Source organism: Mobula birostris, chromosome 20 (assembly GCF_030028105.1).
Source record: "Mobula birostris isolate sMobBir1 chromosome 20, sMobBir1.hap1, whole genome shotgun sequence".
Classification (NCBI taxonomy): Eukaryota; Metazoa; Chordata; class Chondrichthyes; order Myliobatiformes; family Myliobatidae; genus Mobula; species Mobula birostris.
In genome coordinates, this window is record NC_092389.1 from 35,208,771 (window position 1) to 35,233,960 (window position 25,190).

A 25,190-nucleotide genomic window follows, 5' to 3' on the forward strand; every position below is an offset into this window, starting at 1 on the left:
CTCCAAGAGTCGGTTTCTTTCCGAATTCCAGACAAGCAGATCACTTTCTGTTTTTTCCACTCTATCATTCATATGCCCCATTGCTCTTTCCATCTTCTGAAGCTTCTTATCCATTTTGTCCTGTCTTGTCATAACTTATCATAGCACATCTTCGTATCTCTAAGCTCTTCTCTTACTTTTCTTAATTCAGCTGTTAATTGCAATATAGCTCTCTCATGTCTCTATCATCTCCTTTACTTCCAATCGTTTCCAATTCTTCCTCCTCTTCTTCATCTGTATTCTCTGCAGAATCTAATTCTGACTCTGAGTCATTTTCAATTGCAGTGGCTGTCGGTTCTTGTAGTTTGCATTGTGTCGATTTGCGCATGCGCTCTTCTTTGCGCATGCGCATTTCCGGTGTCTTCTTCGAGGAAGCCGTTACCACCGCCATTGCTCCCTGTTCTACCGAAGGAGATCCAACCTGAGTCCGAGGCTCCATCGTTGCAGTAGGCCCTTTTTTCTTCCCGTCTCGCGGCTGCTTCGCAACAGCAGACTTCTTTTGTTGCGGTTTAGGAGGCATATCGTAAAGTAGTCTTACAAAGTTTATAAATAGTTTTCAGAAAATATTTATTAACTTTGTTTTGTTTAAACGGTACTTTACTGATTTGCTGCGGGAGAGCTGGATTTACACGTCTCAATCCTACGTCATCACGTGACGCCCCCCAATGAGGGGAAATTTGATAGAGGTATATAAAATTATGATGGGTATAGATAGAGTGAATGCAAGCAGGCTTTTTCCACTGAGGCATGGGGAGAAAAAAAACCAGAGGACATGAAGAGGGAAAAGTTTAAAGGGAACATCAGGGGGGGCTTCTTCACACAGAGAGTGGTGGGAGTGTGGAATGAGCTGCCAGACGAGGTGGTAAATGTGGGTTCTTTTTTAACATTTAAGAATAAATTGGACAGATACATGGATGGGAGGTGTATGGAGGGATATGGTTCGTGCGCAGGTCAGTGGGACTAGGCAGAAAATGGTTCGGCACAGCCAAGAAAGGCCAAAAGGCCTGTTTCTGTGCTGTAGTTTTTCCATGGTTTCTATGCTTAACTAGCTATGAATCCATGGTATTACAGGAAAGATTCTAGTATGGATAAAGCAGTGGCTGATTGGCAGGAGGCAAAGAGTGGGAATAAACGGAGCCTTTTCTTGTTGGCTGCCGGTGACTAGTGGCGTTCCACAGTCATAGTCATACTTTATTGATCCCGGGGGAAATTGGTTTTTGTTACAGTTGCACCATAAATAATAAATAGTAATAAAACCATAAATAGTAATATGTAAATTATGCCAGGGGCTGTGTTGGGACCAATTCTTTTTATGCTGTATGTCAATGATTTGGATGATGGAATTGATGGCTTTGTTGCAAAGTTTGCAGACAATATGATGGAGTTGTAGGTAGCCTTGTGGAAGTAGAGAGGCTACAGAAGGACTTGGACTGATTAGGAGAATGGGCAAAGTAGCAGTTGGAATACAGTGTTAGGAAGCTTGTGGTTATGCACTTCTGTAGAAAGAATGCAAGCTTTGACTATTTTCTGAATGGAGAGAAAATACAAAAAACTGAGATGCAAAGGGACTTGGGAATCTTTGTGCAGGATTCCCTAAAGATTAATTTGCAGGTTGAGTCTGTGGTGAGAAAGGCAAATGCAATGTTAGCATTCATTTCAAGAGGACTAGAATATAAAAGCAAGGGTGTAATGTTGAGGCTCTATAAAACACTGATGAGGCCTCACTTGGAGTATTGTGAGCAGTTTTGGGCCCCTTATCCTTGACACACGGCAAGCAATACAGAAGAAAATCTTTACAGAAGATAGAGACCTTTATTTTAGCTGGTTAGGTATTGGCGCAGAAGAGAAGTTATTTACAGAAATGAGCAAGTCCTGTTACAGCTTCTCTGGAGTTTGCTGAGAACACACCTGGAGAAGGTGTACTCATATCTACTAAATTGATTCCAGGTTTGAGGGGATTGCCCTTGGGAAATTACTGTGTTGGACTGACACTCACTGAAGTTTAGAAAAATTAAAGACATCCCGGCAATCTGAGACCTGAAAAATTCTGTGAGAGGTTAATAGGATTGGTGTGAGGAAAGCTGTTTCCTTTGGCTGAGGAGACTAAAGCAAGGCGATATAGTCACAGTATAAAGCATTCACAATTTCCAATGGAAATGAGATGAAATTTACTTAGTTACAGGGTTGTAAATCTTCAGAATTCTCTTTTCATAGGGGTGTGGATGCTTGTAAACAGCACAATTCTCAGGCCGCAGGTGACCAAATGTACCATCCACAAATCTCTCATGTCTTCTATAGTGACTCTAGGTGCATTTCAAGTTCAGAAATCATGCCCTAGAGTTCAAGTAGCTTGGAGCACATTGTATACAACGTGATTCTCCCTGGGCACGGGCTCTGCCATGCAGCTCATAACACAGGAAGTCAGAACTTCGAGCTTGCACCACTATTCACCAAGTTCATGGCTAATCTTTGATTTCGGTACCTTTTTCCTGCATTTTTACCATATCTCTCTGTTCCCTTACTATCCAGAAATCTATTGATTTCTGTTATAAATTAACTCAATACCTGAGTATCTACAAGTCTTCAAGAGAAAAATTTTTAATTTCATGACATATGCCAGTGATTGAGTATATTCAAGGCTGAGATCGATAGATTTTTGGACATTGAGGGAATTGAAGGATATTGGAGTTGGGTTAGAATGTGACTGAAATCACAATCATCTTGAACCAAGCTTCACACCCACATCCCTGCTCTTGATTGTTACAATCAATAGCTTGTTTCACAAGGTTTTATGAATGCGATGGAGGTTTGTTTGGTCGAACATCAAAGATGCAATTGCATGAAAATAATGTAAGAATGGCACTGAGACTAGACTAACTACCCAAGGGACATGAGTTTAAACCCCACTCTGGCAAGCACAGAATATAAATTCAAGTAACTAAATGAACTGAAATTTTTAAAAGACCTCATGCAAGTTCAGAACCACAGAAAAAATCCTGTGATCTGAAGTGGAACAACAAGTGCACCAGTTCCAACAAATGCTACAAGCTCCAAAGATCTGAGTGGGATGGTGGGAGTACAGAGTGCTTGACTAGCAATCCAGAGAGCAAAGTTCACGTCCCACCACATTTTGAGTGGTTGCAGAACATTCTCAAGAGGAGGGGAAGCAGCTGTAGGTCTCTATACACATCGGTACCAATGACATGGGTAGAAAAAGGAATGAGGCCCTGTCCATGACACAAAAGACTATAAGACACAGGAGCAGAATTAGACTATTCAGCCCATCGAGTCTGCTCTAGTCTCAATGTCATGTGAGTACAGGGAGAGAGGAAGCAAGTGTTAAAAATAGGTCCCCGAGGGTATTGCTCTCTGGATTACTCCCTGTGCCACAGAACTAGAAATATATAGGCCAGGTAACCTTTGAGTTGTTGCTCAATAAGCCCAATAGAGATTGGGGCTCTGGTCAGGGCCAAGAAGCCTTATATTAAGTTTAGACATTTGGGATTGGGTGAACCCCTCAAACCAATAAGAAATGTCGGAGTACACTTAAGAGGGAAATCAGAGAGCAAAAAGAGGACATGTGATGGATCTAGGAGGCTAAATTCAGGAAGATCCTAAGAGATTCTACAAGTATATTCGGAGTAAAAATAGTGGTAAGGGAGAGAATATGTTTCCTTATGATCAGCATAATTGTCTATGTGTGGAGTTGCAGAAGATGAGTGAGATTTTTGATGAATATTTCTCACTCGTTTTTATGTGGCTAAGATCAGGGGAAGAGAAAGAACTGAGGCAAATGAAGTGTGATGTCTTAGACCATATACCAATTTTCGGCAGTCTTAAAACATCCCCAGGGCCTGATGAAGTGCATCCTCAGAACTTGTCAGAAGCCCGAGAAGAACCTGCAGTGGTCCTGGCAGGGTTATTTGCTTCATCGTTAAGCACTAGTGGAGTTCTAGGAGACTGGAGGGTGGCTAATGTTGTACCATAATTTTAAAAAGGCAAAAAGACATGTCAGGGATCTACAGGCCAGTGAGTCTGACATCAGTTGTGGGAGAGGATTCTGAAGGATAGGATTTACCATCATTTGACTAGACTAAGACTGATTAGGGATAGTCACCACCCAATCAGGCACTATATGTGGAGTCTGTGATTCCCACACTGACTTCTTCAGTCACCACAGAATCCACAAAGCTAAAGTTTGAAACGGTCACCCTCGATCTTGGGGATGGGCTATGAGGAATAAAATTACTCAGTGATTGTAATTTGCTTCTTCACACCCAAGAGAAGACCAAATAGAACAGTTCATTTTATGGAAAAGTGCATTCCAGATACCTCAATGATGCTGCTTCTACTATTTTAGAGAAGCCAGTGAGGTTTTGCAGTCCGTGATCTCTCTGTTCATCTTTCTCAGAATCAGTCAGTAACATAGCATAGCCTACTGCACCTATCAGGCCAATCTTACATTAAGCCCAATTTTTTCTTTCTACCCACCCAACAACTCCCCCTAAGTTCTACACCCACTCTGGACAATTTACAGCAGCCAGTTCACCCACTGGCCTGTATATCAATGGGTTGTAGAAGCAAACTGGAGCAGTTGAAGGAAACTCGTGTGGTTATAAGGAAAACGTGCAAACTCCACACAGACAGCAGTGAGATCAGGATTGGACCAGGTCACTTCAACTGCAAGGTAGAAGCTTTACTAGCTGTGTCCCCATTTTAGCCTACTCTGAACAAAGCAAGGGAACAGTATGAGCCTGTGTATGATGTGTTGTGCACAAAGTGCTGATCACTTACTCCTGTAATCTGCCCTCCAGATTACTTGAGTAAATTCTGAGTACACGGTTAAGTTATAGTGGGAAACTGAATTTTACATTGGGCTTCAGAAGCAGACCAAATACAAGACCAAATAATACAAATATAAAGACAGAATGATGACAAAGCTAAAACAACAAACTATTAAACAAATTAGCAGCTTGCATATAGAATACATTTAACTACAACCACACTGTGGTGGTGTTCAGATTTCCAGCATCTGCAGATTTTCTCTTATATGCAACTACTACCCACTGCTTCAACAGATGAGATCCACGTGCAGATACAAAACATGTGTTGTCTCTGAATGTCTACTTTTCCTGTTTTAATAAATGAGGGGCAAAGTACATACAGGGTAAAAATAAAAGAGGACTGTGAGATACTGGATGAGATCATTAGCTTGAGGTTAAAAGAAACTTTTTAAATATACAAGGGAGGAAATGGCGGACACACTGATCATTATTTTCCAAATCTCTTTAGCCAAAGACATGGTGCCTGAGAACAGGAACAATGGTATCATTATACTTGTTATTTAAAAAAAATGAGAAATGGATAGAATGAGAAACAACTGAGCAATCAGCATAATATAAAGAATACGCAAAATTAGTGAAGAAGATTCTGAAGGTCAAAGTAATTTGCCATTTAGAAAAATACAAATTATTGGAAGACAAATCAGCATGTTAAGGGAAAGGTACGTTTGACTAATCACTGAATTTTTCAGGGCATACTACAAAGGATTGATAAAGGTAGGGCATAAACACGTTCTATATGGTTTTAGCAAGTCCTACTAAAGAAAATCATTGTCAATCCCTAAGGAGGGTAGTTCATTAAGGTGACAGTAGTAGGTTACTGTGCACCTCAGTGACAGTTTCTTTTTCTGCAATCTACACTCAGTGGCCACTTTATTAGGTACACCTGCTCATTAATGCAAATATCTAATCAGACAATCACGTGGCAGCAACTCAATGCATAAAAGCACGCAGACATGGTCAAGAGGTTCAGTTGTTGTTCAGACCAAACATCAGAATGGGGAAGAAATGTGATCTAAGTGACTTTGACTGTGGAATCATTGTTGGTGCCAGATGGGGAGTTTTGAGTATCTCAGAAACTGTAGATCTCCTGGAAGTTTCACACACAACAATCTATAGAGTTAAGAGAAAACGGTGCAAGAAACAAAAATATCTAGTCAGCAGTGGCTTGTGGGCAAAAGTAGCTTGTTAATAAAATAGGTTAGAGGAGAATGACCAGACTAGTTCAAGCTCATAGGAAGGTGACATCATCTCAAATAACAACAGTGGTGTGCAGAAGAACATTTATGAACACACATCGAACCTTGAAATGGATGCGCTACAGTAGAAGACGACGATGTACTCCTGTACCAAATAAAATGACCACTGAGTGTACATTTAAGTCAAATGAATAAAATAATCCTGTCACTGATATTTATTCAGTCCATAAAAGATAATGATAGTGTTTAATAATGCAATACTTACAATGTAAGGGGCATGATTAAACAGTTTGTAATTGATGTAAAAATTAACTTTAAGGCAAGTAGTAAGAAACTGGTCTGTGGGAAGGTATTAATGCACGAGTCAGTAGGGGAAATTCTGAATTAATGCAACAAGAATATATAAGGAAGATAAGGGAATGCACAGTAAGGATACTGGTAAGCTCAGAGCACCAGAAGGATCATAAACATGAAGGTAGCAGAACAGGTAAATATATGAGAAGTGTTCTTGGGATGAGGGACTACAGAGATAGATTGAGAGGTTAGGACTGTTTCCTTCATAGAATACCAAGGGAGATATGATGAATGAATATATATACATATATATATATATATATATAGATAAAATGGGACTGGGTGGGGAATGTGAGAGGCTGCTTCAATTGGTAGAGGGGTCAAGGTCGCAAATATAAACGAAAGGCGGTGAAAATTCAGTGACATGCGCAAAACTTTTTTTTAAAAAGCACAGCACGTAGTTAGAATCTGGATGCAATATCTACTGACATGTAAAGGTGGATTGCATTGCAAGTTCCAAGAGGTAACTAGATACATATACAGTGGAGGAAATTTTGCAAAGCCGTGTAGAAAGAGGCTAGGTTAAAGCTAAAAAGGCACTTTGGTGGAGGGCTGTACAGCCTCCATTTATGATTCTATGATTTCAAAGGTGGCTTAACATGAGGAATAGCTTCTTTTGTTAGTTACTGCATGGAATATAATATTACAGAGGCTCATCTGAAATAAAGGAATCATGAGGAGCCAGTTCAAATGCTGCTCACCACATCACAGGACTGCACCACAGGAAGGAAGCAACAGCAGTGCAGAAGATACTGAGGCTTGCAGTATTTTGTCAGGACTTGAGGATTTTAGCCAGGGTACAACGATGGCTGAGTTGGGATTGTTTTCTTTAAAACAGGGGAGTGAGGGAAATTTAATTAAACTGTTTAACTTATAAGAGGCTTAGAGAAAATAATCATTTAAGAAAATATGTCACCAATTATGGAATGATTAGAAGGAAGTCGAGGAAAGTATTTTTAAGAGAAAATAGGAGTCTAGGATTCACAGGCAAAAGGATAACAGAAGCAGAATTTTAAAACTTATTTGGACAAGAACTTGGCCTCTTGATTAAAGACTGGGCTGCTGAAATACAGATGGGATCAGCAGCAGAGTACAAAGATCTGTGTGGGGTATGGGAGGGCTTGGCTACTCTCAGCATCAAGTTAAGGAGTCACCTGGGAGTTAACACCTCTTTCTGCAACTGGATCCTTGACATCCTGACCAACAATCAGTAAGGATAGGCAGCAACACCTTTGCCATGATTATTCCCAAGACAGGTCCTCCAAAAGATTGTTTCCTCAGCCCCCTACTCTACTCCCTGTACACTTGCGAGTGTGTCACCACATTCTGCTCTAATTCCATCTACAAGTTTGCAGATGATACCTCTGTAGTGGGCCATATCTCAAACAACGATGAGTCAGAATAATGGAAGGTGATAGAGAGCTTAGTAACATGGTGTCATGTCAACAACCTTTCCCTCTGTGTCAGCAGAACAAAAGAGCTAGTCATTGTTTTCAGGAAGGAGGGCGGTGCATGTGCTCCTGTCTACATCAATGGTGCTGAGGTTCAGAGCATTGACAGCTTCAAGTGAACATCACCAAGCCTCTTCTGGTCCAGTCAAGAAAGCTCAGCAACACGTCTACTTCGTCAGAAGGCTAAAAGAATTTGCTATGTCCCTGTCAACCCTCACCAATTTTCATCAATGCAGCATAGAAAGCATCCAATTTGGATGTATAACAACTTAGCATGGCAACTGTTCTGCATGTGACCTCAAGAAACCTTAGAGTTGTGGACAGAGTTTAGCACATCACAGAAACCAGTCTGCTCTCCATGAACTCTGTCTATACTTCTTATGGCCTAGGTAAAGCAGCCAGCACAATCGAAGACCCCACCCACTCTGAACACTTTCTTTTCTCCCCTGTCCCATCAGGCAGAAATTATACAAGCCTGAAACACGTACCACCAGGCTCAAGGACAGTTTATATACAACTATTATTAGACTATTAAATAGTTCCCTAATACAAGAAAATGGACTCTTAAGCTCGCAATCTACCTTATGATCTTACACCTTATTGTTTACTTGCACTGCACTTTCTTTGTAGCGGTTACACTTTATTCTGCACTGTTTTTGTTTTTTCTCAATGATCAAACATGAACGAACAATATGCAAGGAAAGCTTTTGACTGAATTTTGGTATATGGGACAATAATAAATGAATTCCAGTTCTAAAAAAAATACATCTGTGAACCAAGAGTGCCTTTCTCTTTGGGTTGGCCCACCCTGACTATGAGCAGCTTGTTCAATATGTACCATGGATCAAAATAGGGATCCCTTGGATAGTAAGGATTATAGTGTTGTCACGGGAAGGAAATAACCCCCTCAACATAATATGTTCCTGCTAAAGCATAATATACCCCTAATCTGGGGAAAGGTCAACTAAATAAAATCAACAGAACTGGGCAGAATATTTTCAGGATCCCCAATTCAGCTTACCGGCTGGCGTCTTCGTTTTTCAATGTGCTTCTTTAACATCAGTTTCAAATCCTCATCGCCCAATTCAAGCTTAGCTGGAACATAAGAAATAATGGTATTTAGTAATACCTGGCCCTACACAATCAATCACATCACCAACAACAATGGTATTTTGGAATACACTGTTGAGGAAACAATGGAGCCACACCTTTCAAAAGAATCGAGACAAGTACTTGAATTGCCAAGGCAAGGAAAGCTACAGACTGAAGGTGGGTATATTGGACCAGTGTAGGTAAGTGCAATGGTCAGCAGGGACAGTGGAACAAAGGCCGAAGGGCAATATGACTCTATGACACACACTCAGCAATTCTATCTCATTCAGACCAATTACACAATACCACTACGTCCTCAGCACTCAGACAAGCATTTCCTCGCCCACAGGCACAATGACTCGCGCAAGGCATGGAGAAAGTGAGGGTCAGCCAAGACTGCAGGTGGGGTGGAATCGTAAACATTGTGGAAGGCAGTGGGGAGGGTTTCGGTTCTCGGTTTATGCAAGTTCGACTGGGCCTGTCCACATCGATAGTTGGCAACAACTGGCGGGCTGACTGAGAATGTTATGGGGCTGGGCAAGCACGGGCTATGGTTAGTGCTGGGCTGGAACAGAAGGCTGAGGGCTGAAGCTGCTTTTGTACCTTCTCCAGGGTGGACAGTTAGCAGCACTGCACAGGACCTGCACGGAGTAGGGCACAACTGTTGCCCTCTGTATAAAGTTACTGCATCACTAAAAGAGCCCAAGGATAGTCTTTAAAAAAAATACAAATAACAGAAAATGAAACTCAAGCAACACCTGACACCTTGCATTGATACTGTCCACAAAGACAGACCTGGCTCTCTCACACTTTCAAGAAATCGACATATTCAGCAGGCATTAATGTGCAATAATTGCCTGAATCAAAAGCTCATGACTGACTGGACATTCTCAACAAAAGGCCACATAGTACTTACTGACTGTCTTCATGTCTTGTGTGGAGAGTGTTGGTACAACTCTCAGAGCTATGCTGGGACTTGGGGGATGTGTAGGAGAACTGGGAAACCAGGAGCACATGTCTATAATACAAAGAAAGGTGACATATCAATACATCAAAGAACATTGTCAGATTACAACTTTATTATGATATAAATTCATAAATCAATGTTTCTAAACTGTTCAATATGAATGCGCGAAAGCAGCAAGCATGCTTAGTGTGAGTTTGCACAACAGATAACAGTTTTCAGTGGGAGGATTGTTTACATGATCAATGGGATTCAAAGCAAGTTGTATTGCAACTCGCAGGTCTCATGAGTTGCTGACTGCTCAAAACTATCCTGATCTAGTATTATGCTCTCAAATTGATAAACTGTCAGTGTCATGTTCTTTATGTTCTACAGAGGTAATGAGAATCTGTTCCTTTGCAACGAAGTGAAAGTGATTGAAAACTTCAGCATGAAGCAGATCTAAGACACAAACACTTGTCTAATGCACTGAATATTTTGATAGTTCGACCAACATTCTGTATGAGGGAACGTGGACGTGAAGAAAACTTTGATAAGGTTCCATTAAATTGTCAAAATAGGAGATCTGGCGCTGAAATAACAATTGGATAAAATAAGAATTGGAGGCAACCTATGGGTGTGGAAAGAGACTTGCTTTTGAAGGGAGAGAGGGCAAGGGTATGTGTTTAAACTGGCAGAACATGGTTACGAGTGTTCCCCTGAGATCTCAAGACAAAGCTGCAAAGATGAAGGCATTAAGTCTGGTATGAACTGGTTCTGTCTAGGAGCGATCACATTACTCTACCTCTCTGCTCCTTTCCTTTCAATTTTCCATTTACTTTCCTTAAATGTACAACTATAATTCCAATATCCTTTTCAAACCAGCTAATGAAATTGGAACTATCACCTTCCCCTTGCAGACCCCAATGCCAACTATATCTTCTTTCTTTCCCTCAGATGATCATTGTCCAGTGGCTCCCCACCAGGTCAGACTGCACTTATTCAGTACTATTCTTCTCTGCCCTGAGAAGGACCTGCAATGGCTCCTATCCCTTCATCATATTGGTATTATATCTCTGTTAAGAATCTAAGATTTGTCTCCCTCAAATTTCTTATCTATATTCTCCCCCTTTGTGGTAAGATCCCAGCATTTTCTATCCACACAGTGAAAACAACCTGTTCCACTTCTCCCTTTCCTCCCTCAAATATATTAAAACTGACAGACTTGCCCAAATTCCCTTCAGGATAAGCAAAGCTTTCCTCAAACTGGCCTTCACCTTCAACCTCCAGCTCCCAATTTTGGAGCTGAGACCAAGGTGTGGTCCCAGATCAGCCTACTCAGTCGGCCCATTCCCCATGGCATTCCAATTCTACATCTACCCAAATTCCCATCCACAACACCAACCTTTGTGTCATCAGCAAACTTACTACCTTACACAGACACAAAATGTGCAGGAAATGGAGGGATATAGACACTGTGTAGGCAAAAGGGGTTAGATTGGCATTTGATTATCAACTGAATTAATTCAGCACAACATTGTGGGCCAAATGGGCGTGTTCCTGTGCGATACTCTCTATGCACTATGTTCTAATCCTACCATTTCCACTTACACCCATTTTGTTAATGTACATCAGACACAAGGGTGCCAGCACTGATATATGTGGTACATCACCATAGAGCAGACTTCTAATCAGGAAGACATCCTTTTGCCACTATCCACTGTCTCCTATCACCAAGCCAATTTAGGATCCAATTAGCCAGCTCACCTCGGATCCCATGTATCTCAGCCTTCTGGATCAGGCTGCCTTGTGGATCCAAACTTCTTGGCATCTCCTCAAAAAAATGTAATGAAATGAATGAGGCAGGATTTCCCCACATAAAGCCATGTGGGCTCTCTTTAATCAGTCCCTAACTTTCCAAATGAAAATAAATCCTAACCTTTAAGATTTTCTACAAGTGGGACCAGCCTGAAGTTACTTAGCTTATCTTGCTCCCCTCTTAAATAAAGGAAAACATTTGCTGTCTTCCAGTCTTCTGGAACCTCACCTGCAAATAATGAAGGACGCAGCAATCTCCTCCCTCGTTTCCCATCACGTTCTGGGATAGATCTCTTCTAGCCCTGGGAATTTATCAACCTTTTGTGTGTTCCAAGACCATCTCTTCAATACTGACATGCTCCAAATTATCCATGTGCCCCTTCCTGAACTCACTATCCTCCATGTCCTCCTTCTTGGTAAACACAAATTAGAAGTATTCATTTAGGACCTTATACATTGCTGGGCTCCACACACAGAATCCTGTTTACCTTTTTGTTCCTGATAAACCAACAGTATGACTTAGGACAAGGATTTTCATGGCTCCTTTTTACCCTTCAAATTTTCTTCTTAAATTCTCTCTTACATCCTCTATGTTCCTTATGGGAAATGACTGGATAAGCTGGGTTTATTTTCCTTGCAGCAAAGGATGCCAAGGGAGACCTGATAGAAGTACAGTACCGTACAAAAGTCTTAGGGTGTACTGTATTTGTCAATGTGGAGCAGAGAACGAGTTTGTAAATCTGGTGGAAGCAAAAGATGTTGGGAATGGTGAGGGTAGAGCACCACAGGAGGGGTGTGGTACAGCTGGTAGTGAAAGAGTGCTGGGGTGGGGGGTGGTACGGGTTCAGACACACCCAGTCCTGAAACACCAGGAAAGGTCACTTAATTCCAAACAATTGGTTTACTGATCATTCCGGACTGTTTCTCCGGTGCCTCCTACTCCCTTCCCCTCTCCCTCCTCTTTTTCCAAACAATGATTGCCTCTCCGTGCTCCCTTCCTGGTCTCAGTCCGCAATAGAGACCTACATCAGAATCAGGTTTATCATCACTCACATACGTTATGAAATTTGATTTTTTTTTTTGCAACAGTGCAATACATAAAATTACTACAGAACTATGCAAAAGTCTCAGGCATCCTGGCTATATACACTGCATGGATAGAACAGATAGTCAGAAACTTTTTCACATATCAGAGGTATTAAAAATTAAAACTCACTATGGTTAAAGTGAGAAGCGGGAGATGTAAAAGGGATCTGAGGGGATTTTTTTCTTAGAGTGGTTGATATCTGAAAGATGTTGCGGGGGGCGATGGTAGAATCAGAAAAAAATCATTTTATTTAAGAGGCATTTAAATAGGCCAGGCATGGAACAATATGGACCTACATCAGGCAAGTGGGGTTATTGTAATGTGGCCAAAAGGTTGGCATGGGTGTGGCAGGTTAAAGGACCCACTTCTGTGGTGTACAACACTGTGACTCTAAAACAGAGTTCAAACAGACAGTACAATACCAAACTAGTCGTTGCTTGGCTCCATCTGGATAACTTGCACTGAATCAGCTACAGGAATTCTGACCTTCCTCATCGGATGAAATGCTGTTATCCTCACACTCCTCCTTGACCTCTCGCAGGATCTTCTCATATCGGCTGCGTGCTCTTCTCTCTTCTTCTCGCTCTCCTTCACTGGAGGTTGCATGATACTTCCTCTTCAGTGCTAAGTGAGGGCCACTCTTTCTCGCCAGTTCCAGCAACTCCTGAAACGTCAATGAACAGAGGTTGAACTGCAGATCTCAACACCTGACCTGAGACATCACCCTCAGTGAGTTCCAATCTTTAGTGCTGCCTCACGATGAATATTTTACTGACTCCTGTACACAGGTTCATTCTGTGGCTCTCCCAATCTCATCCAACAATGGACTTTCCTCCTTTCTCCCAATGGCCCAATATCTCCCATCTCTGCTAACACCAGTGTCTTTCTCATGGTTAAAACAGTGGAATGTACAAATGCAAATGTCAGCATATTGTTTATGAACAAAGTCTGAGAAGGGGGCCAATAAACTATACACACATTAATGATTGGTCTGTGGCCTGACGGATTTAGGTACCAAATTTTCAGTAGGTACTGTACACATTTCAGCACCAATGTGCACTTAGCATTGGTACACTTAGAAACACCATAGTGGGTCTGACGTACCAAGTATGCACTGACACTATGAATCCAAATATCAGGACCCTTCTACTCCTCAATCTCCTCTGTTCTTAACTGACATCCACTATCTACCCTGGAATCTTCTTTATTTTCCACTGCTTCCGAGTTGTTTTCCCAGAGCACTTATTATAAAGTACAATATGGTCAGATCCCTTAAATGCTCAATTGTTTGTACAGTAATTACAGTTCATCCTCTAGGCCCAAGCACCAACACAATCCATTCAAGTCGTGGCAGCCTGCTTCAGCAGTCTGACCTTAGCCATCCACACCTACCTTTCGGGAGACAAGGATCTGTTTGAGCAGATTGTGAAAGTACTGCTGCTGGGAGTACAGGTAACGTTTATACTGTGATTTTATGCACAGCTGTCTGTACTTCACCACCTCTGGGTTAAAGTGACCATCTATGGATGAAAGAGAACCATCAGTAAAACAATTCCTTTAACTGTGTCCCCTCACACTGAATCTGATCAAATACCTTCCCATTCAGTCTCATCCTATACAGCAGCAATGGAAGAAACTTCTGGACTGATCTCATTCTGCACGTCGCCAGTGTATGAAATGCATCTCCTATTCACTAAGAATGTGCAGAACTCCTTGGAAGGTATCCCATCTACTACAGAATCCAAAGTTCCAAATTCTTTATTTTTCATTTACGTTATTTAGCGAAGCATGCCGTCCACGTTACGTAGCTGTAAGCTCATTAGATGCCGCAGTGATCATCTCTTTACCTCGGAATAACTTCTGAGCAAGGTGGAGAGGGTTTCCAAACCGGAAGTCTTCTCCATTGAAGAGCCCAGTGATAATGTTGTCCTGCTGCTCCAGGTTATTCTCAGCAAACTGTGGAAGAAACTTCCTCAAGTGTTCTCGCTGGGCCTGAGACAGGACCTCGTCCCAGGTTCTGCGACTTACCACCTCAAAGAAGATCTCAGGCTTTGGGAGAAGAGGTAAAACGTCAATTTTGGAGTTTGTCCTACAGTCAGAATGCCAGAAAGTTCCCTGCCAAACAGTTTTTAAATAAAATATTACTGATTTTCTACAGAATGAAATTTATTTAAAATTCTATACTCAGTGCCAATCTCCAGAGTGACTTGAATGGGTACAGCACAGACTGCTAGTTAGTTAAGACTCTCCCATCTACAATCCTGCAGTGAAATTTATTCATTTCTGTTTTCTAAACCAGCAATCTGCAAATGGATTTGACCTGGATTCAGATCCTACCCAGTTTACAGCAAGATTCTGTTCCTGTGAAGTGTTTATAACCCAGACAGCTCACAAGTTGGAAGTGTGTCTATGAACCAAGTTCCCACCCATTAGAAAGTGCCTGGAGCCAAGCAACAGCCAGTAATTCCTTCAGAAACGCTTGGTGATATGATGGGCTGTAAATAAGTCAGACATTCATTAAGCTGGAGAGGACCTGCACTGAAAAGTTAGAAATTATACACTGTTATAAAACAATAGTGGAGAGAGCAATAATAATACACAAGGGAAAAGACAGGGTAGTTCAAGGTGTAATAAGTGACAATTTGCACAAAGACACAGCCTATCAAGTCTACGCCAGCTCTTAGAGCAAACTTATCTCCTCCATTCCACTGCTTGCTCACCCATCATCTATTCGCTCACATGCCTAATGGCAGCCCCTAGTTTTCCTACCACCTACCTAAACAAGCGAAATTCACAGCCGTCACTGAGCTGAATAATCTGCATGTTTCGGGATGTTGGGGGAATCCTGAGCATTTGAAGGAGACCTACCATCACACAGAGAATCTGCTAAGCGTAGGGGGTCAGAATTGAAACCAGGCTGCTGGATCTGTGACACAGCTGCACTGAGCACAGGGTCACGCTGTCTCTCTCTGTGTTCTGGTGCTGATGCTGCTCTCACTACTACACTGGCTGAACACTCCCTCATATCGAACCTTAATACTCAAAACACTGAGGGCTACAAGTCATGGTCTAGACTGTGCAGGCAGCAACATGCTTCTTACTTTCAAACCATCTTGAACTGTGTCATGAAGAAATCAATTAATAATCACCAGTTAAGTTATAACTGAAAGTTCTGCAAGCATTACAGTTTCCAGCTGTGAGAGACAGTTTCTTTAAACCAAATCTTCGACTGAAGAAGGAGCCTCTGTTTTTTGTGGCCAATTCTTGAGCCACGCCATGTAGATTTGGTCAAATGAAAGTAAATGTGACTATCTATTACAGAGTGCCTTTCAGAATCTCAGAGCAACCTTAAAAATAAAAGTTTTGATGTGGGGTAACTGTAACAGAACAAGAAATATATTAGCTACCTTGTGTGCAGCAAGGCCATACAAATAGTAATATAATAACTTGGCGCTGTTCTAATGATAATGAACACATGGAGAACTCCCACATCCCCCTGAAATCATGACGTCTTCAGCTCAGGGTAAATGGTTACAGCTTTTGCTAGCTGAACAAGTTGCCAGGTCTACTTCATTGGCCCAGATATGCAGACTTTCGCAGCACTGCGTTGAAATGCTGCCCTGGATTATACTTCTCCCTCTATATTCTCTCCTTCCACCTCTGAAATGCTCTCTACACTTCACTTTTAAGAGTCCACAATAATGCCATAATGATGCTCCACAAAGAGCAGGCTGACGACCATAAAAAGTTAAGAAAAGGCCAGAAACTGCTCTAGTGCGAGTACAGAGCATTCCTGGGTTGCAGAGTACTCACATCCTCTAACAGGTCCTCTGGAAGATTGACCCTGGTTCCTCCAAGCAAGCATTCTTCCATAATACCTGCACCATTCACCTCCCTGGTTGACCCCAATTCCAAGGGTTCTGTTAACATATTATCCAGACAATCCATCCTCAGTTATGCAACCTGAGAAAACAGAGGCGAAAAAAGCAACATGTGAAGATAAATAGAGCAATGTTTGCATTGAAGCATCTTTTCAGGGATCTGTAAATTGCTATGTCCTAGTGAGCAAAGGACTCCTTGAGCTGCTGCCTTTCCAGTTCTGTAACATAAAGCAGTCCTGGAACCGATGGTACATTGAGAATGTACTCTGGTGAGGTAACTGCTTTACACCTATCCTCCTGCTCTTTGACCATAGCTTTTTCCCCTCTCTGCTTTACTGAATTGCTTTATGAAAGCCAGAATTTAATCTGTTTTAGATATTTGAATAAATTAGATACATACACGACCTTGCAATCAGTATTTCCAACAAAAAGCAACTGTTGCTCTAATCTAGTCCACACGTATGTAGCAAGCCAAAGTAGAAAGCTTCAAATTCTTCAAACTCTGCGTCCCCATTCTAGTTTTCCACCTCTTCCCTCCTGTCCAATTATCTCCCTCATTTCCTTATCCCCATTCCCTCCTCCTTCTAATTGTCCCTGTCCTTCCACCTCTCATCTCTCATTTTCATCTCCCCCTCCCCCTCCATCATCTCCTTGCCCACATCCCTGTCATTCTCTTTGCCCTTCACTCTCTCATTCCATGTATCCACCCTTTTCTCCACATTTCCCTTCCTTCACTCTACCCCTTCCACACTATCTACTTCATTCCCTCAGTACCCCAGATTCCCTCATTCCCCTATCCCTGTCTGCCTTCTTCCTCATCCATTCCTTCCTTGAGCACATCTTCCCTCTGCCACCCAGGGTCACGATACACTTGTCCACCCTCCTCCTCTCATGCTCTCCACCACTCATTCTACTTCCCTCATTTCCATCCCCCCCCCCTCAGAAATGTAGGCAATGGGAGCAAGAAGACATTCAGACCATTGAGTCTGCTCCACCTTTCCATACGGCAATGGCTGATTCTCCAGCTCTCTCCCCAAGCCCTCGATGCATTTTCTGTCCAGAAACTGACCTGCCTCCTCCTCAAATGTATTCAACAATTTGGCCCTCACCACGTTTAGTGGTGGAGAATTCTACAGGTTCACCATCCTCTCAGTGTAGGAAATTCCCCTCAATCCTACACGTTTTGTTTCATATTCTGATCCCAGCCTCTGGCCAAGGGAAATGTTCTTCACACAGCTACTCTTTGTGATGGTCAGAATTTAGTACAAATCAATTAGATTCCCTCCTATTCTTCTAGCCTACAGTAACCACAAACCTGTCTCTCTTCAGGCAGCTGGGGAAACTTAATATCAAGATTTGATTCATTCTAGAGACTAAACTGGACACGATACTGCAGGAAAGATCTCACAAAGGCCTGTGTAATTGTCACAATCTCACCCAGTTTCTGTGTGTCGGCAAACTTAGAAATATCCAACATCTCAGCTGATTTAAGAAGAGAAATCATTAGGACCTGATGAGATCCTAATGTATAATGTGTTTTCCAGGCTGCTGTGAGTGGAAGGACGAGATCATCTCACAGCTGAGGTGCCAGATGACTGGAGGACAGCAAATATGATACCTTTATTCAAAGAGAGAAGCAGAAAAAAAAGCAGTCATTACAGACTTGTGAGCTTAATATCAGTTGTAGGGAAGTTATTGGAAAAATTTCTGAGGGATGTGATTAATTTACACTTGGAAGGGCAGGGGCTAATCACTAATTGTCAGTATATGGGTTTGTTACGGAAAGATCCAATCTGGCTAATTTGGCTGAATATTTCAAATGGACGGATGAGGGTAATGTGCATAATGTAATCCATGGGGACTACAGTAAGCCTTTGACCAGTTCCACACGGGAGATGAACCCATAAGGTCAGAGCTGAGGAGAGGGTTGTTTTAGTGACCAGTGTGTACTGCAGGGGTCAGTGCTGGGAATCTTATTGCTTGTTGTTCATATAAAATTATCTGGACCTGAATGCAGGAAGTATGATTAACAGGTTTGTGGATTACTCAAAATTCAGCGATTGTGAGGAGGGTAGTCACTGGCTACAGAATGATATCAACCAATCAGTAAATTGGGCAAAGTAATGACACGTGAAGAAGGCAGAGTAGAGTAATGCTGGCGCTAAACGGCGACTCCTTTGTTTGCATCTTCGGAAACAGCTCTATTTCCATCTTAATATATTTATTTTTCCCTTTCAGGGTTCTTTTGAAGACCCTGACCTGGAGTTACACACTGACTACGGTTCTTTGCGGAAATGGAACCCACTCTCGAGGCTTCAGGACTGGCTGTTGTTCGGCACGCCAAGGACTCGGCCTAAGAGTTCGGCTGGGATTTGGAAGTCTAGGATCTCGGGGCTCTGAAGGCTGGCAGATCGAGGGTCGGTGTCACAACAGGAGACCCGTGTGTGGTCAGGGGAGTCGGAATATTTGTGGCTGTGTGCCCAGAGATTTGTGATCTTTGGGCACAGAGCTTGAATAAAGTGACATGACAGACACTTAACATCGTAAACCAGTGAGTTGTTTGTTATGTCTCCCCGCTCGCTGTGAAAATTAGGGAGAGAGAGAACCTGTGGTATGTCGAATACCGGGTGAACAAGTAGTCTTTGGGATAACTGCAAGTCTGTGTCTTTACTGTTACTTTTGCTCATGCTTGAGTGCTCGGTGGCGGGTGCCAATGCGCTTTTTTACTGGTGGGGGGAGGAGGGATCGCTGCTTGCTGCCGCTTACATGCAGGAGGGAGGGGAGCTGGAGGGGACTTTGGGGTTCTAACAATTAACTGTCGTTCATTCTTTGGGACACTCCTCTGTTTTTGTGGATGTTTTGCGAAGAAAAAGTATTTCAGGATGTATATTGTATACATTTCTCTGACATTAAATGTACCTTTGAAACATGGAATTTAATCCTGATAAATGCAAAGTGATGCATTTGGGATGTCTAATAAGAATAGCACATAAACAATGAATAGTAGGGCCCTTGGAGTTAACCAGATGGATGCCGGTGCACAAGTCCAAGGATTCCTGACAGTGGTGAGAGAGGCATATCAAACACTTGCCTTCATTAGCTGGGTCATAGAATAAAAGAGCAGGAAGGTTATGATACAACTTTATAAAACATTGGTTAGGCCACAGCTGGAGTACTGTGTTCAGTTCGGATCACCATAGACCATAGGAAGCAGGAGCAGAGAACAGCATTGAGTTTTCTCGCAGGTCAGCAATGCCTGTTTGAAAAGGAGAGCTTCGCAGGCGTTCAGACATTCCGGAGGCCGAACCAGTGGCTGGAGCAGAGCACAGTGAATTAAATAAAAGCACAGAAGGGCCGTTGTTGGGAGAAGGCTAGTGGTGAGAGTAGGAGTATCAGCACCAGCGTTTGGCTCAAAAGAGGTAGGTTTCTGTTAAGGTTCCAATTTTTTTCTCTCTCTTACTGTACCTAGTGCAGTAAATGGCTGTTGTGTGTTCTTCATGCCGGATGTTGAAGTCCTGGGGGACCCAGAGTCTCCCAGGGAACTACATCTGTATGAAATGCATCCAGCTGCAGCTCCTTGAAGACCATGTTAGGAATCTGGAGTAGCAGCTGGATGACCTTCTGCTTGTACAGGAGAGTGAGGAGATCATCGATCAGAGTTACAGGGAAGTTGTCACCCTGGAGTTGCAGGAGGTGGCTGTCAGGAGAAATGGAAATATGAATAGACATTTGGCGCAGAGTGTCCCTGTGGCCATTCTCCTCAGTAATAAGTATACCGCTCTGGATACTGTCGTGGGAGATGACCTCCCAGGGGAATGCCACAGAGACCGGGTTACTGGCACAGAGCATGGGTCTGTGGTACTGAAGGTAAAAAGGGAGAAGATGGGAGCGGTAGTGATAGGAGACTCAATAGTCAGAGGAACAGACAGGAGATTCTGTGCAAACACGAGGAAATCTGCAGATGCTGGGATTTCAAGCAACACACATCAAAGTTGCTGGTGAACGCAGCAGGCCAGGCAGCATCTCTAGGAAGAGGTACAGTTGACGCTTCGAGCCGAGACCCTTCGTCAGGACTAACTGAAGGAAGAGCTAGTAAGAGATTTGAAAGTGGGAGGGGGAGGGGGAGATCCAAAATGATAGGAGAAGACAGGAGGGGGAGGGATGGAGCCAAGAGCTGGACAGGTGATTGGCAAAAGGGATACGAGAGGATCATGGGACAGGAGGCCCAGGGAGAAAGAAAAGGGGGAGGGGGGAAGCCCAGAGGATGGGATTGGCAAAAGGGATATGAGAGGATCATGGGACAGGAGGCCTAGGGAGAACTGGCAAATTGGCAAATACTCTGGATTGGGCGTTATGTAATGAACCAGAGGCAATTAGGGAGCTTAAGGAAAAAAACCCTTAGCCCCTAGGAGACAGTGATCACAATATGATTGAATTCAACTTGAAATTTGATAGGGACGTAGCAGTATTTCAGTGGAGTAAAGGAAATTACAGTGGTATGAGAGAGGAGATGGCCAAAGTAAATTGGAAGGAACTGCTGGCAGGGATGACAGCAGAGCAGCAATGGTGTGTGTTCCTGGGGAAAATGAGGAAGGTGCAGGACAGATGTCCTCCAAAAATGAGGAAATACTCAAATGGCAAAATCGTACAACCATGGCTGACAAGGGAAGTCAAATCTAATGTAAAAACAAAAGAGGGCATACAACAAAGCAAAATTGAGTGGGAAGATAGAGGATTAGGAAGCTTTTAAAAACCTACAGGAGCAACTAAAAGGATCATTAGAAGGGAAAAGATGAGAATAGATATAGGACTGCTAGAAAATTAGGTCAGAGAAATAATAACATGGGACAGGGAGATGGCAGATGAACTAAATGAGTACTTTGCATCAGTCTTCACTATGAATGTTGAAGGGTGTGAGGGAAGAGAAGTGAGTGCAGTTATTATTACAAAAGGGAGAAGGTGCTCAAAAAACTGAAAGACCTAAGGGTACATAAGTCACTTGGATCAGATGAACTGCACCTTAGGGTTTTGAAAGAGGTAGTGGTAGAGATTGTGGAATCATTAGCAACGATCTTTCAAAAAAATCATTGGACTCTGGCATGGTGCCAGAGGACTGGAAAATTACAAATGTCACTCCACTCTTTAAGAAAGAAGGAAGGTAGCAGAAAGTTAATTATAGACCAGTTGGCCTGACCTCAGTGGTTGGGAAGATGTTGGAGTTAATTGTTAAGAATGAGGTTATGGAGTACTTGGTGACACAGGACAAGATAGGACAAAGTCTGCATGGTTTCCTTCAGGGAAAATCCTGCCTGACGAACCTGTTGGAATTCTTTGAGGAGATTACATGTGGGATAGATAAAGGGGATGCAGTGGATTTTGTATATTTGGACTTTCAGAAGGCCTTTGACATGGTGCCACACATGAGGCTGCTTACTAAGTTAAGAGCCCATGGAATTACAGGAAAGTTACTAACATGGTTAGAGCATTGGCTGATTAGTAGGAGGCAGCAAGTGGGAATAAAAGGATCCTTGTCTGGATGGGGAAACTATTTTCTGAACAGGGAGAAAATCCAAAAATCTGAGATGTAAAGGGACTCCTTGTGCAGAACACCCTGAAGGTTAACTTGCTGGTTGAGTTGGTGGTGGGGAAGACAAATGCCATGCTAGCATTTATTTCAAGAGGTCTTGAATACAAGAGTAGGGATGTGATGCCAAGGCTTTATAAGGGACTGGTGAGGCCTCAGCTTGAGTATTATGTACAGTTTTCATCTAAGAAAAGGGTTATCATACGAGGAAAGTTTGATGGCTCTGGGTCTCTAGTCGCTGGAGTTTAGAAGGACGAGGGGGGATCTCGTTGAAACCTTTTGAATGTTAGAAAGCCTAGGCAGAGATGTGGGAAGGATGCTCCCCATGGTGGGATGGTCTAGGACAAGAGGGCACAGCCTCAGGATAGAGGGGCGTCCTTTCAAAACAGAGATGCGGAGAAATTTCTTTAGCCAGAGGGTAGTGAATTTGTGGAATTTGTTACCACAGGCAGCTGCGGAGGCCAACTCGTTGGGTATATTTAAGACAGAGACTGATAGGTTCTTGATTGGACACGGCATCAAAGGTTACGGGGAGAAGGGGAGAAAAGGATCAGCCATGATTAAATGCCGGAGCAGACTATTAGGGCCAAATGGCCTAATTCTGCTCCTTTCTCTTATGGTCTTATAGGAAGGATGTGAGTGCAAAGGAGCTTGCTGAGCTGGAGTGCCCCAGTTATGACGGGGCTGAATTTTCTTCCCTTGCAGCAGAGGAGACTAACGAGGAGTGTGGCAGAATTATTTTAAATTATGAGGGTCATCAATGATAAATTTTGCCCTCAACAGAGATATCTAAATCTAGAATGCACTGGTTTAAACATGATCTTAGAAAGTACCTTTTCACCTACAGGGACTGGAACTTGGAACGCACTTCCCGAGTGGGCAGTGGTGACAGAACCTCACAACATTTAAAAACACATCAGTGGCTTTGGACCAAGGGCTGGTAAAGGGGATTAGTCAAGATTGTTATTTGATGGTCAGCATGGGCACGATGGGCTCTGTGAATCTGATTCTTTCACAGATCGTACTTTCCCCCAAACAACTGGAGGTACGAATGGCACCGATCTTCATACACCACATAAATTACTACTGCTATCTCACAAAAACCCATTCAGTCCTTTTCTCTCCCTATTGTCTGTGACCAATTTTAATTTATGTGGGTATACAAGACCACTGTAATTTTACACTCGAATCCAAATAGACTACAGCACTCATTCTGCCTTTTCTGTTCTACCAGCGCCGGCCTTAATAAACTCCAGTAATGTTGCCAAACATGATTGCTTGTTCATAAGTCTGCAGATTTTCTCAAATCCCATTGATATTTTCTATGTCAAAGCAGTTGCTGCAATCTGCTGAGGGATCTCAGTGGTTTGAGCATCAGTGGGCGGGGGGTGGTAGGTGGGGGAGAGGAACTGTTGACATTTTGGGTCAAAGCCCTACATCAGGACATGCTACAAGGTGGAGTATTCTAGGGGTGTGTTTCGTAACAGACCCTTGCATTTTCCCTAATATTAATTATAGGCTGAGCATTCACTCCCTCCACCTTTTTTAAAACTGTGGGGTTGCATTTGCTACCCTTCAATCTAGAGAGAAACTCTTTCCAAAAATCTACTGAATTTTGGAAGATGACAAAGTATCCATTCACCATTTAAATATTCACCTCATTTACTACTCAGTGATTTAAATCATCAGCTCTCAAGCCCAGTAGTTTATTCAGCACATTTAACCAAAAGTAACTAGTAAACAAAGTATTTATTATATTGCTCTGCCTTTTCTTTGCTTCTCATTATAAATAGCCCCCCCCCGTTCTGCTTACATTTTCCTTTCTCTTTACAATCTATTTCCATTCCTTGCAAATATGTTTCCTTGCGCTATTTTCTTCCCTTAGTTAAGCTCTTTGTTTTGCTGAATTCAACTTCATTCACAGTCTTAAGGTTAACTGTTTTTCCTCCCTCTGGATCTAATACCCTTAATGCCTTTGTAATTTGGTACAGAAGGAAATGTACAACGTTCACAATCCTTAAGAGTCACTACCCCGCCCCCAAGAGTTAACCATTGCCTAAGAACACACTTCGTCCCCCCCCCACATTTCTTTACTCCCTCCCATCATCCCCAGCCCATACACTTTCTTCCCCTTCCTTTCACGTTCCTTATTCCCTCCCCCATCTGACTCCATGCCGCTCCTATTATTCTCCCACCTATTCATTCCACTTACTCCTCCAATATTTCCTCATTCCCTCCAACGACTCACTCATATCCTCAATTTTTCAATCCCTTCCCTATTCACCCCCTCCTGATCTCCCTGTCCTCATCTTCCATCGTAGCCCATACCCTGCCATCCACTCCTCTCCCCAGAAACTTCCTCCCGCTCCTCTTCTCACACACCTCTCCCCTTCCGCGTTCCCTTAATCTCCCTACACCTCCTACCTTGCTCTGCCCCGCTTTCCAACTCCCTGATCCCCTCCAGTCCCTCTTATCCCCCTCATTCCTCGCTCCTCACCTGTCCGGCTCCATTTGTTTTTCGGCCTGGGGAAAATTGCCACCGACGCACCGGAAACCGCTCCTACTGCCGGCATCCGGGTGCTTCCACATCCGCCGTCCCCGACGGCTGGTTCCGCAATCCGCTTTGGTCAGTGAACGTGCGTCTGCGCCGGATCGGTTCACGGTGTGGGAGATGGGAGCGATGGGGGGTTTATCCCCACTCTCTGGGCAGAAAGGAACTGAAGTAAAGTATGGGTGAGGGATCACAAAATCTGAAGTCCGTGTGTGAGTTAGGAGTCAATAAATCTGTGTAATTTAGAATAGGAAAAAGTTTCGTTTCTATCTTCTAATCTCCTCTTGCCCATTCACCGTCTCTGAAACCACTCTCAGCTGCTACACACATCAAAGTTGCTGGTGAATGCA

General features: G+C 42.9%; 1 protein-coding gene across 5 annotated transcripts in view; it reads right to left on the reverse strand.

Moving 5' to 3' along the window:
• The window catches only part of nfrkb (nuclear factor related to kappaB binding protein), a 120,294-nt gene extending 95,104 nt beyond the window's left edge, over nucleotides 1-25,190 (reverse strand). For 2 of the 5 annotated variants that reach the window (XM_072238488.1, XM_072238485.1), the window contains exons 1-7: nucleotides 24,787-25,187; nucleotides 16,638-16,787; nucleotides 14,672-14,873; nucleotides 14,217-14,344; nucleotides 13,311-13,488; nucleotides 9,893-9,994; nucleotides 8,906-8,979 (exon numbers count right to left, since the gene is read on the reverse strand). In XM_072238488.1, coding sequence (XP_072094589.1) covers nucleotides 8,906-8,979; nucleotides 9,893-9,994; nucleotides 13,311-13,488; nucleotides 14,217-14,344; nucleotides 14,672-14,873; nucleotides 16,638-16,772 — 819 coding nt within the window. In that variant the 5' untranslated portion in view covers nucleotides 16,773-16,787; nucleotides 24,787-25,187. Of the gene's footprint in view, nucleotides 1-8,905; nucleotides 8,980-9,892; nucleotides 9,995-11,686; nucleotides 13,273-13,310; nucleotides 13,489-14,216; nucleotides 14,345-14,671; nucleotides 14,874-16,637; nucleotides 16,788-18,142; nucleotides 18,324-24,786 lie in introns of those variants that run through there. The other 3 variants (XM_072238486.1, XM_072238487.1, XM_072238489.1) reach the window with 3 other exon arrangements.